Source organism: Aquila chrysaetos, chromosome Z, assembly GCF_900496995.4.
Source record: "Aquila chrysaetos chrysaetos chromosome Z, bAquChr1.4, whole genome shotgun sequence".
Classification (NCBI taxonomy): domain Eukaryota; kingdom Metazoa; phylum Chordata; class Aves; order Accipitriformes; family Accipitridae; genus Aquila; species Aquila chrysaetos.
The window spans coordinates 59,270,971-59,283,805 of NC_044030.1; the positions used below are offsets into that span (position 1 = coordinate 59,270,971).

Here is a 12,835-nt window from a genome sequence, read left to right on the forward strand (position 1 = left end):
AAAACTTCTTCTGCCGTGTTGCCCCATACGATGATGTCATCAATGTATTGCAGGTGCTCTGGAGCTTCACCTTTTTCCAGTGCAGCCTGGATCAGTCCATGGCAAATAGTGGGGCTGTGTTTCCACCCCTGGGGCAGTCGATTCCAGGTGTACTGGACACCCCTCCAAGTAAAGGCAAACTGTGGCCTGCACTCCGCTGCCAAAGGGATGGAAAAAAATGCATTAGCAATGTCAATTGTGGCATACCACTTAGCTGCCTTTGATTCCAGTTCATATTGAAGCTCTAACGTATCTGGCACAGCAGCGCTCAGCGGTGGCGTGACTTCATTCAGCCCACGATAATCTACTGTTAGTCTCCATTCCCCATTAGATTTCCGCACGGGCCATATGGGACTATTAAAGGGTGAGTGAGTCTTGCTGATCACTCCTTGACTCTCCAATTGGCAAATCAGCTTATGGATGGGGATCAGGGAATCTCGGCTGGTGCGATATTGCCGCCGGTGCACCGTCGTGGTAGCAATTGGCACCTGTTGTTCTTCAACCTTCAGCAACCCCACAACCGAAGGGTCTTGAGAGAGACCAGGCAGGGTAGACAGCTGTTCAATCTCCTCCGTCTCCAATGCAGCTATATCAAAAGCCCAACGGTACCCTTTTGGGTCCTTGAACTATCCCCTCCTGAGATAATCTATACCAAGGATGCACGGGGCCTCTGGGCCAGTTGCAATGGGGTGTTTATGCCAGTCATTCCCGGTTAGACTCATTTCAGCTTCTAATACGGTTAGCTCTTGGGATCCCCCTGTCACACCAGAGATACAGATGGGTTCTGCCCCTTTATAACTTGATGGCATTAGGGCGCATTGTGCACCAGTGTCTACTAGAGCCTTATATTCCTGTGGGTCTGATGTGCCAGGCCATCGAATGCACACTGTCCAGTAGACTCGGTTGTCCCTCTCCTCCACCTGGCTGGAGGCAGGGCCCCTCTAATCCTGGTTAGAATATTCGTTACTCACTTTTCGCACACGTGAATCAGAAGTCCCTTCAAGAGGATCAGAAATGTGATCAGCCCATCTACTGCATCTGGGGGACTCCTCACAGGAAACTGGAGCAGCAGTTTTCCAAGAAGAATCCTCTTTTCTGGTTGCTTTTTCTCACAACTCCCGTACCCGTGCATCCAGGACTGAGGTAGGTTTTCCATCCCACTTCCTCATGTCCTCTCCATGGTCACGCAGGTAAAACCATAGGTTAGCCCGTTGTGTGTACTTTCTCTCTCCTCTCTCTTGGGCAGAGGAATGCTTACTCCCAATAGCTGCGATGCGGGCCTGTACAGGTGGGGAGGAGGACATATCCACTTTGAATTGCTGGAACTCTCGGGACAATTCCTCTACAGCCGAGACACAGGCCCGTAGGGAGGAAGAGAGACTTCCTTCGTATTGCCGGAGTTGGACAGCCAATTCATCCACCGTTTGTCCATGGCCTTCTTTCCAGGACATTACTGCCAATGAGTTGGCATAGGTTGGTGGTGCACTTCGTAGAAACTTCCGCCACATGGGTTGTGTGCATTGGACTTCATCTGGGTCTACGGGTGACTGCGCATTTTCTGGATCATTATAAATCACCTCCAGCACGGCTAATTCCCTCAGGTACTGGATACCTCTCTCCATGGTGGTCCACTTGCCTTGGTGACATGTAACTTCATCCTTGAAGGGGTATCTTTCCTTTACACCTAACAGAAGTCGCCTCCAGAGGCTGAGGACTTGTGTTTTTCTCCCAATCGCCTTGTCGATGCCCCCTTCCCTAGACAGAGATCCCAACTGCTTGGCTTCCTTACCCTCTAATTCCACACTACTAGCCCCATTATCCCAGCATCGGAGCAGCCAGGTAACAATGTGCTCACCTGGGTGGCGGCTAAAATCTTTTCGCATGTCACGCAACTCACTCAGGGATAGAGATCGGGTGATTATTTCAGGTTCTGCCTCTTCCTCCTGTTCTCGTGATGACCCTGGTTCATCTTCATCTCTCACTGAGCGAACTGATTTCTTTGTGTGTTTCTTTTTCTGTACAGGGGCGACTGATACTGGCACAGGTTGGTTCTCTGGTTTAGCTGCAGTATCTGTCACTGGGGTTGGGGTAGCCGCGCTGCCTGTTGCCGGGGTAGGGGTAGCCACGGTGCCTGTTGCCGGGGTTGGGGTAGCCGCGCTGCCTGTTGCCGGGGTAGGGGTAGCCACGGTGCCTGTTGCCGGGGTAGGGGTAGCCACGGTGCCTGCTGTCCTGTTTTCCATCTTTTCCCCCTTTTCTCCCTGAGGGTGCTGCCTAATATCAAGCAGTGTTTGGTAGATACTGGCCAGGGCCCAGCACAGTGCAGCGAGTTGTACGTCTTTGGAATAGCCACAGCATTTTTCTTTCAAATATTCTACCACTTCATGAGGGTTCTGTAGTTGTTCAGGAGTGAACTTCCAAGCCACTGGGGGTGAGAAGTTCTCTAGATACCTGCCCATATCCTCCCACATGCCATGCCACCCATGAATATCCAGCTTTGGGGCAGATCTCTGGGTGGTACTCTTAAAGAGCCTTTTTGTAGCCCTAAACAAGACCTGAAACATATTCAGGAGGCATAGCACTAACAGCACACTGGCTTGTGCATCCCAAGGATATTCAAAGTTCTCAAAAGCTGTTGTAATTAGTCGGAAGGAGAAAAGGGAGGCGAACGGACGGGGGGAATTATCGCCCCCTAACTCCCCCATGGATTGGCTGTAACTACCAATAAAATCCGATAGAAGGTGCCCAAAGTATGGAAATGATATCACTGCCTCATACAGATACCAGCTTAATCTCATGACCAGTGATGTAATCATTTCACAAGTCGACATTGCCCAGTACAGCAAAATGATAATCCCAATCACTCTCCCAGAGGTGAGAAACGTAACTACAGGCAATACATAGAGCATATAAGGACTTACAAAACGCCACCATGTAAACAAATTAATCAACATTGTGACTAACATCTATTTATCTAATATAAGGAATGCGTATGACAAATTTGTTTCAACACGCTCTGGCCAGATCTGTCGTTATCTCAACCCTTCGTGCCCCACGTTGGGCGCCAAAAAGGACTGTCGTGGTTTCAGCCCAGCCGGTAACAAAGGACCACGCAGCCGCTCGCTCACTCCTCCCGCCCCCTCCGGTGGGATAGGGGGGAGACGGAGGAGAGAAAAGAAAAAAAACCTGGAACCTCGAGGGTTGGGATAAGGGCAGTTTACTGGGACAACGCAAAAAAAATTACAACAACGACGGTACTAATGAAAGAGTATACAGAAAAGAGTGATGCACAGTGCAACTGCTCACCACCCGGGACCCGACGCTCCGCCACTTCCCCAACCGAAAGTCGAGAGCAGGAGCACCCTCCCCCCGGCCCACTCCCCATGTATATACTGAGCATGATGTCACATGGTATGGAATAGCTCCTTGGCTAGTTCAGGTCAGCTGCCCCGGCTATGCCCCCCCACCTCCCAGGTTCCTGTAAAAATTAACTCTATCCCAGCTGAACCCAGGACAGGTGTACGGAACATCATAGAATCATAGAATGTTTTGAGTTGGAAGGGACATTTAAAGATCATCTAGTTGCAACGAGAAGATTTTTTTGGTGACATAGTTTTCTGATTTCGTAGATACTTTGTTTTAGTACACCTCTTCCATAAAATATGCATATTTGCATTATTTTTACTTATTTCTAGGTGAAGTTGCTTTTCTGTCTGCTCTTTGAGAATATGATTTCCTCCAATTACTACAATCATTGTAGTAATTTTCCTTGTCCGCTCAAAAAAACAGAAAAAAAAATAAAATAAATATATATTTGAGTACAGTAGAGAAAATGGGGCTGGGTGACATGTAGAAAGAAAGTCAGCTTGTATCAGCTGACTCCTCTTATAAAAATCTACCAGTTACTGCTCCTTTAGAATCGTTTGCTTTTTCTATAGGATTCCATCTCCAGACATCTGGGTTATGGGCTATGGACTAGAGAAAAATGCTCATCTCTTAGCTTTTTCCTGTTGTCTTGTCACTTGTGAAGCTGCTCTACTATGAATTTTGCTAATGTCCCATTTTCTTAATGACAGTAGAAACAAGTCTTTGAGTGGCAGGTACTTTTGCAATTTTGGGTTGTAAGAGTTACGCTTGCTTGTTTGTTCATAGGAGTTGTCAGTGGAGTATAGTGGAGCTGACTAAAGAATATATTCCAGCTCCATTTGGATTGCTGTCTTAGGGTAGTTTGGTGGTGATGGTTTGTGGGGTGTTTTTTTGGGGGGGATGGGGGAGTTGTTTGTTTTCAAGCAGTTATTCTTTGACTTCTCCTTCTACGAAATGTTTGTGGATTAGTAGCTCAGTTATTCTTCAGCTTTAAGTGATCCTTGCAGGGATTATTCAAGCATGTATGAATTCTGAAGATGAGTAGCAACTGATGAATTGTGTGCTTGCAAAAGAGTTGCTATTTTGTGCATGCTTTGCACCCTGCTGTTTGAAGTAATTAAATGTTAGATCCTTGTAGCCTTCTGTCTTAATAGTGAGGTTGGTCTGGTACCCACTGGTCTCTTGGTACTAGCTAGGTGTAAATATATTACTACCTACCTAGGCTGCCTTGTTAGCATATGAGTGGGCACATGCTAGTTAGAGCTGCTCTTTGAGATGCATACAGGTTTTTGCAGTTCAAGCATTATCAAGTGAGCCAAATGCAAATAAGATCTCAGGAATTCTGAGAGGAAGATGAGCAAGTACATCAAAACAGCATCAGAGATTTGATGCAGCGGTCACTCTCCTTTGTGGTCTCTAGCATCTAGTGCTAACCAGACAAATGCTGATACCTTTTGGCCAAGATGGAGGCAAGCTGATTAATCCCATCCTCAGAAGTCACCTCACTGAGGAGAATAAGCATGGCAATAGAGTTGATTTTAGAACTGTGACTTGAGACCAAATGGTAACTACACATCATTGTATCCTTACTTAGCTTTTCCCTATTTTAATCCCAAATGAGTAACAGTGGTACTTCTCTGTGCTGTGTAGTATTGGTTTTAAAACCCCATATGCTAATGTTGAAATAAGGATTGAAGCTCAAAAAAGACAGCTGCATGTGTTGAGGACCCACAAACTTACCAGGAATAAATGGATCTATTTAGGAAGTGTCTGTAACTGTTCTTAAAACTTTCTGGGGACTCTAGTCTAGGTAGGACCTTAGTGCAGCTCCTGCTTAAAAGCAAGCAGGGAAATAGTTTGAGTGTTTAAGAGTAGTGGTGGGACTGGAGAGCTTCCCTGCAGAAGGAAAGTGAAAGCTAGTGATTGCCCTATGAAGGGGAATTTTGTTACAAAATTCAGCTTTTTAGAATTAAGGAGTTCAGAAATCAGCTTGAGGAGCAACAGAGGCAAAACACCACCAACTTTCCCCTTGTCCTGTTAGTGGCATGAAAGTACTGAAGCATAGCTGCTGCTTCTTTATCTTCAATTTTTTTATTGTAGAATTGATGCTGTAAACTGGGGTTGCATGTAATTGAAACAGTGATATAAAAGATGCTGTCATGACAGTTACGCTTATGTTTTTAACAATTTCTGCCATCCCTCTAGAGTTTGTTCTCTCATGTTTACTGTTCAATTAGCCCAGCTGCTATATTCATTAGATTTCACATTTGTCAAGTGAAATATCAACAGATTCTGTAATACTGTTTTGAAGTTCATTACAAATAGAAGACCGTCTTTATAAAGACTTCCAGTTTCAGATTTCTAACCTTGCAGCTTACTATGTTAATCAGAAGGGCTTGTTTTAACTGTCAGCTCTAGCCCAAACCTGTCAAAATGCTGAAAGCTACTAAATTGATTATTTATTTACTTTGATTATTCTTCTGATGTCCGTGTTTCTATGTCTGAAGTGTTGCAGAGAAAGCCACAAAGGCTAATCTCTGGTGTCTTCTGTTTCGTGCTGGCCAAATAAAGCAGCAGGTGGGTGGTAAAAATTTCACATTTGAAAGAAGATGAAGCTCATTATAAGCCCATGAAGATTCCTTTTAACGTGAACATAAGTGCCTAAATCTTAATTTTGTGTGGCTCTTTCCTCATTGTTATTAAAACCTTTTGCAAAGCTTCAAATGCTATAGCTGTTGCCTCTCTTGATACTCTTGATAGTCTAATACTACTCTTTTTTATGTTTGTTTTTTTTTCCTCCCCACCAAAGTGTCTCTTTATCATTTCAAAAACACTAGCACAGTGTTAAATGGCTTCTCCGCAGACCTGTACGCAAAGTTCATAATGAAGTGTATGGTCTGAACTGCATACATCTCTGTTGCAAGGGGCAGTGGCCTCAGGTCACTTCTTGCCTATGCATCTGGAAGTATTTCCTAGGTTAACCTGTTGCTGTCTGGGATAAGCCTTTTGGAAGAACACTTAAAGTAGTTTTCAAATAGTCTTTCCTTCAGCTGTGAAAGCTTGCACATATTACAAGTATAGTCAGACCATTTCTCATCCTCTGAAACCACTTCTAGGACCTTGAAAAGATCTTCAACCAACTCTTTTCCAAAACTACCTACCCGTTTGAGGCTTATAATATAACTTCTGTCACATGTGAGTGCAGAGGAGTTCCAGGAATTTCATTCTTATGTTTGTTTCTGAACCTGTGTTAAGTCTATAAATAAACCCATGCCAGATCTAAGTTAGGGAGACAATTTTGCAGTTTAAGTACTTTGACTAGGAGACAAGAAAATTAATTTATTTTGTTCTTTTTGTGAAATTCAGTTTAATTTAAAAAAAAAAAAAGGTGGATCATTAAGATTCAGCAACAGTAAAACAAGTATTTTCTATTAATGTATCTGATATTCTTTGCAGGACCATAATATTCAGGAGAAATGCAGTCTTTAAGACTCCATAGATCTCCGTAGGCTTTTGGGAATCTTTTCTATTCAGTTGCAGTTATGAAGAGAACTGGATACAAACTACTTCTGGAGCTGTAAAATTGTGTTTTATCTCTGTCTTCATTTTTGCCCTTTGTCTTTGTGGGTTCTCCAGCCTATTGCATCAAAAGAAACATGATGCAAAATATCTTTTAGTTACTGTGTGTCTTGTCCAGAATGTCCTTTGCTCTGTAATGTTGTCCTGTATTCTTGTATATTTAACAAGAATTTCAACATTTTATTCCAAAGAAAAATAATATATTGTGATTAGCTCAATGAAAAAGCTTAGGAAAGCTTTTTTCATCACTCGGAGATTACTAGTTGTAGTAGTTATCAAGTTCTTCTGTGTTCATACTCATTAGAAGTAACTGTCAGTAGCATAATGGGTTATGCTACCTGTTTCATTTTGTCTTGAGGCAAAATGGACTCATACAAAGTCAGTCCTAGTTTATAAGCAGCCTTCCCTGTTCCTGTCACCTAATTAGTTTTTCCTGGGATTTCTGTATGTGCTGGAAACAGAATTAGTGACTCTTTGGGCTGACCTATCTGTTTGCTGCATCTCAATCAGCCAACCCCTACAGCTGATCACTGGATGACCTGCCATAGTGTGTAAGCTCTTAGTAGGTATCTCAGTCTTAGAATGTGTCCTTAATGTTTTGTGTAAACACAGTAAAGTTGTGAACACGTAACCACTTCGTTTATTGAATGACAGATTCCCACATCTATGCTTTTGTATCATAATAAAGAAGAGATGACTTGAGATGGAGACTCTGTGTTTACTGGAGGTCAAGATTTGTATAGTGTTTAGTAAACTTAGAGCCAAAGTTGTCCTGCAATGTTTGGGCATGATTATTTCATTAACTGGAATTACTTTGTGCTTGATTTCTCACATCTGAGCCCTTCATGGTAGCAGGAAGGAACAACCCACCTTTGCATTTCAAAGCCCTTCAAATACCATTTGTAATTAAATGTACTTCCTCTTTTTATGCTTGTCAGTTCTTAACAAAACAAGAAGTTTCTTAACTCGTTAGATCTTTGAGAGGAGAAAAATGACAAAAATCGGTATGCAACATGTACAGGTATGTGAGATCTCATTTCCTTCATCCTTCTGATTCCTTTAGGCATTCTGATAACAACCATTGCCTCAAAAGGGGAATTACAGAATTGGCCTGAACTCTTACCAAAGCTTTGCAGCCTGTTGGATTCTGAAGATTACAATACTTGTGAGGTAGGGAGACTTGTAGAAGATAGAAGATTATTCTCTGAATCTGATTATTTTTTCTCTCTTCATAGATGCTATATAGTGTATGTATACATGCACATATATTCTCCTCAGAGAACAGTGGCTCAAATTTGATACTTCTGCCTGCATTCCATGTTCTTACGGTTCATTCAAACAAATTTGTTTTCTTTGCATAAAAGTAGAATAAGAGTGCAGATGGGTAGTTGTAGCATCTCAGCTGAGAAGTGTCCAGAAGTTACCACTCTGTGATGCCTAATCTTTTAGGCATCATCGAGTTGACCCTGAATTTTCTCTTAAAAGTATTGGTCATTCTTATGGTGACTTAATCTAGAAAAGCAATCTGTCATTGGTATTTCAGGGTGAAACAAACTGTTTTGTTCAGTGTGTATGAAAGAAAATAAATACCAACTTAACTGTTTTGATCTATGAGGACAAAAAAAGCCTTGTCTGATTTGAGAAAATAAAAATCTGTGATTAGACAATTTTAATTACTTGATACTGTCTTCATGAAATTGTGTGAAGCATTTTGTATAAAATAATCCTCAGAGCAAGTATAATGGTCCAAGATGCCATGCTGTTATGTACTGGTTTAGTGCCTCTTTCTCAAGAAAAAGAAAACACTTGAAAATGAAACTCAAATTGACCATCATATCCAGAGTTCTGTTTTGGCCCATAACAAACCTTGAAAGGAAACGCAATTAGGTATGTAATTAAATTGGATACTTCTGCACCTGGACTTTTATTTCTCAAGTAAGAACTAGCTTTTAAGCATTTTTAAAAATATGATTGCATAGATGAGCATTGAATGCTAAAATTAAAATTACCACTTATCCATTACTGACTCCCAGCTTGAGAGCTTACAGATGCTGGTGTAAAGTGCTTAAATAAAAAGTCTTTAAGGATGTTTCAATTTAACTCCATATTTAGTTAGCTGTGTTAACTGTGTTAACTAGCTACATTTACTATGTTGTGCTGAAATTACCTGTTCTGTACAAAACCTGAAATTTTGCTTTCTTCAGAATGTGGAAGAAGAGGGGTTTTTTTGGTTTTGTTTTGTGTTTTTTTTTTAAACAGGGTGCTTTTGGTGCTCTACAGAAGATATGTGAAGATTCTGCTGAAATTTTAGATAGTGATGTATTGGACCGACCACTCAATATCATGATACCTAAGTTCTTGCAGTTCTTCAAGCACAGCAGTCCAAAAATAAGGTAGGTTTAGGTGTTGTACTACATTTACCTGTTAAAATTTTATTTACATGAGCAGCAAAGTTGCTATTTTGTAGATCTGTTTAAAACATGCCTAGTTTTTTTTATTAAACAATCCTGCAGGCATCCACAGAGACTCCATGCATCAGTAATTTACATGTTTATCTGCTTAGTTAATACAACAATCTCACCTCTTTTTACATCTTCCAAACGTACAATCAGCCTATGATGTTGAAAATCAAACTGTTTAATTTTTTGCATATTACTGTGAAAAACTCGATGCTGTAGTTAGAACTTAATATTCTGATTAGAAAGAATAATTTTGCATTCATTTTGTAATGACTTGAGGAATGGAAGACTCAAAATTCTTTTGCTGACAATAGTTTCTGAGTTCTTGTGGAATTTTTTTTTTCTGCTTTAACAGCACCAAAACTTAGAAAGCTCTTTATCCTTCAGCTGAATCAATTTAAATGGGTTCATCATCTTTTCACTGTAAAACTGAATTGCTATCTCCAAAGTAACAGAAGTATAGGATAGAAGAAAAATTCCAGAATTAAATTGTTATTGCTAATATTCATTACAAAGAAGAGTAGCTTTTACCCGGAAATGAGCCAACAGTGTGCCCCAGCCACAAAGAAGGCTAATGGTATGCTGGGCTGGTGTGTTGCCAGCTGGTTAAGGGAGGTGATCCTTCCCCTCCTCTTCCAGGTGAGCCCACACCTGGAGTACAGTGTCCAGTTCTGGGCTGTCCAGTGCAAAAGAGACACGTACATACTGGAGAGAGTCCAGCAAATGGTCATGAAGATGATGAAGGGACTGGAGCATCCCTCCTACAAGGAAAGGCTGAGAGAGCTGGGACTGGGGGAGCTCATCAACGTATGTAAATACCTGAAGAGAGGGAGCAAAAAAGACATGGCCAGGCTCTTTCCAGTGGTCCCCAGTGACAGGACCAGAGGCAATGGGCACAAACAGAAACACAGAAGGTTCCCTCTGAACATCAGGAAACACTTTTTTACTGTGAGGGTGACCAAGCACCGGCACAGGTTGCCCACAGAGATGGTGGAGTCTCCATCCTTGGAGATATTCAAAAGCCATCTGGATATGGTGCTAGGCAATTTGCTGCAGGTGGCCCTGCTTGGCAGAGGGGTTGGACCAGATGACCGCCAGAAGTGCCTTCCATCTTCAAGAATTTTGTGATTCTCTGTGATTCTGTGAAATGCGTTCTTTAACTCCTGTTTGAAAATTGTATTGAAAGATACTACAACTTGGTGGTGGCAATTCTTTATTGCCAGCAACAGTAGATGGTGAAGACCAAGAGGAAGAGTATAACTTTGTATATATCATGATAGGATTCAAGTATTTCAAGGATTCCAGTAAGATTTAGAAACTCACCTGAAATAGATGCACACTAAGAAAAATATGTAACAAAACGTGAACTTGCTCTTGTGGAAAGATAAACAATACTTCTCTGGAGCTGGGAGAGGTGGAGAAAAACATGCTTTTTCCTTGCCACATTTACAGTCTTTCACTTTTTTCCTATGTTGTAATGTTTATGGCTTTGAGACTGTTAAACCAGTTTCAAGTTTAAAGCAGGCCACTTGCTGACCCACAGCCTGGTTTCAGTACATAGTGCTGAAGTATGAAAACTCTTAGTAGTGTCAGTAAAATACTTCATGTTTAAATCTGTCAAGGGACAACTTTTGAACAACGTTTTATGAGAGAGTCTTCCCAGAAACGTCTGAACTGAATAGAAGTTTGGAGTTACGTTAGTAAAAATACTTTAATGGATCTTCAGAGGCTTTTACAGGTAGTTTTGCCCTGTGCCTTTAATTATGGAATTTGACTTTTGTATCTCTGAGACTGAAAAAGCCCTGTAAGTAATGGCTTTGCATGAAATGGAATAGAAGAACCAATGCTTAATTTTTTAGTATGTTTCTACCGCAAGTGTTTCGGTATGTATCCTACTACAAGTGTGTGTTTATTCTAAGCTGCAGCTATATTGTTGACACATAGTGGTCTCACTAAATACTAAAAATATTGCTAAGGCAGTTGGATACATAAAAATTAATCAGGGCATGCTAAAATTTATTCATGTTGACATGTTTGCAATTGTTTAGTATCTGAGAAGATCAATAATTGTAATATACTGAAAAAGAACATCCTTACATACTGTTCAGAACAAATATGCTAGATGTAGTCATCCTTCTTTGGTTTTTATTTACTGAATACTTTATTTTTAAATATTTGTTAGATATATCAGAGTATAAGGTGGTAGTTAAATGTGGGTTAGTAGTTTTGCTTGGTAGTACTATAGATGTGCAGATTTGTTCCCTCTTGCCTCTACATCATGTTTGGATAATGTAAATTGCTTCCTAATGTTTTTGATGCCTATGTACAGTTTAGAAAATGTTTTCAACTCATGAAAAATGTATATTTTAACTGTTCCATTTGTAGGTCTCATGCTGTTGCATGTGTCAATCAATTTATCATCAGCAGAACTCAAGCTCTTATGTTGCACATAGATTCTTTCATTGAGGTGGGTGTGCATTCTTGGTTGGGCGGTTGAGTAAAATTACATATCTGATTTATCAATAGTTTTGAATTATGTTTTACAAGCAGCTGTACCCCCAAACTCCCCATTTCTGATTGCCTGTTCTTAGCTTCAGTCCCCATGGATTGAAGTTCATTCTGTATGCTTGTGCTTACAGTTTATTAGTCTAAGCACTCTCCAAGCCCAAGAAATAGTATTTTGAAAGATGCTTCCACTTCAGAAGTAGAGGAAACTCTTGTTGCGTAAAGGTGTAAAAGTAATGGCAGTAGCCTGTCACTTGTGATGGAAAATGCAGTACAAGGATCATCACGTCACTGAGTCTGTCTGGGTCTCTCCGAATACTGCTACTGAACATGGATTAGAAGGGTGGTATTGATTTGCTGCTGTTATGTACTGATGGAGTTTTCTGGCTTCAAAACTTCATTCATGTTTAGGAGAAAAAAAAATCCAAGAAATACTGTTCTTGTGCAATATTACGCAACATTTTGGTTATGTGTACAACACACATTGAGAGTCTGAAGAGTTAATTTGCTAAACCGTATGTCTTTAAGAAATAAAATGGTATTTGGATGTGTGGGGTGGGAGAGTATAGAAGTACATATTTGCATACTTTAGTTTGCCAGTAATGTCAATTTAAGTGCAAGTTGAACTAGATGAACTGAGGCCTTTCAACTGGTACTACCTTCCAACAGAACCTTTTTGCACTGGCTGGTGATGAAGAGCCTGAAGTACGCAAAAATGTTTGCCGTGCTCTGGTAATGTTGCTGGAAGTTCGAATGGATCGCCTGCTTCCTCATATGATTAGTATAGTTGAGGTGAGTCTCATTTCCCAGATTGCATGGTGAAAAACCTGTTTGGGCTTGCAGAAATAATAACAAATATAAAGGATTTATCAGAAGATGTATGTTATTCT

At 40.9% G+C, this 12,835-nt stretch overlaps 1 protein-coding gene across 6 annotated transcripts in view; it reads left to right on the forward strand.

Annotated features, from left to right (window-relative positions):
* TNPO1 (transportin 1) overlaps nucleotides 1-12,835 on the forward strand; it is an 85,625-nt gene that overhangs the window by 40,076 nt on the left and 32,714 nt on the right. For 5 of the 6 annotated variants that reach the window (XR_005931532.1, XM_030003537.2, XM_030003536.2 and 2 more), the window contains exons 6-9: nucleotides 8,045-8,151; nucleotides 9,241-9,374; nucleotides 11,826-11,907; nucleotides 12,615-12,737. Coding sequence is in view for 5 of the 6 variants with exons in the window: in XM_030003537.2 (XP_029859397.1) it covers nucleotides 8,045-8,151; nucleotides 9,241-9,374; nucleotides 11,826-11,907; nucleotides 12,615-12,737 (446 nt within the window). In the remaining variant the exon portion in view is untranslated. Of the gene's footprint in view, nucleotides 1-4,341; nucleotides 7,544-8,044; nucleotides 8,152-9,240; nucleotides 9,375-11,825; nucleotides 11,908-12,614; nucleotides 12,738-12,835 lie in introns of those variants that run through there. The other variant, XM_030003539.2, reaches the window with a different exon arrangement.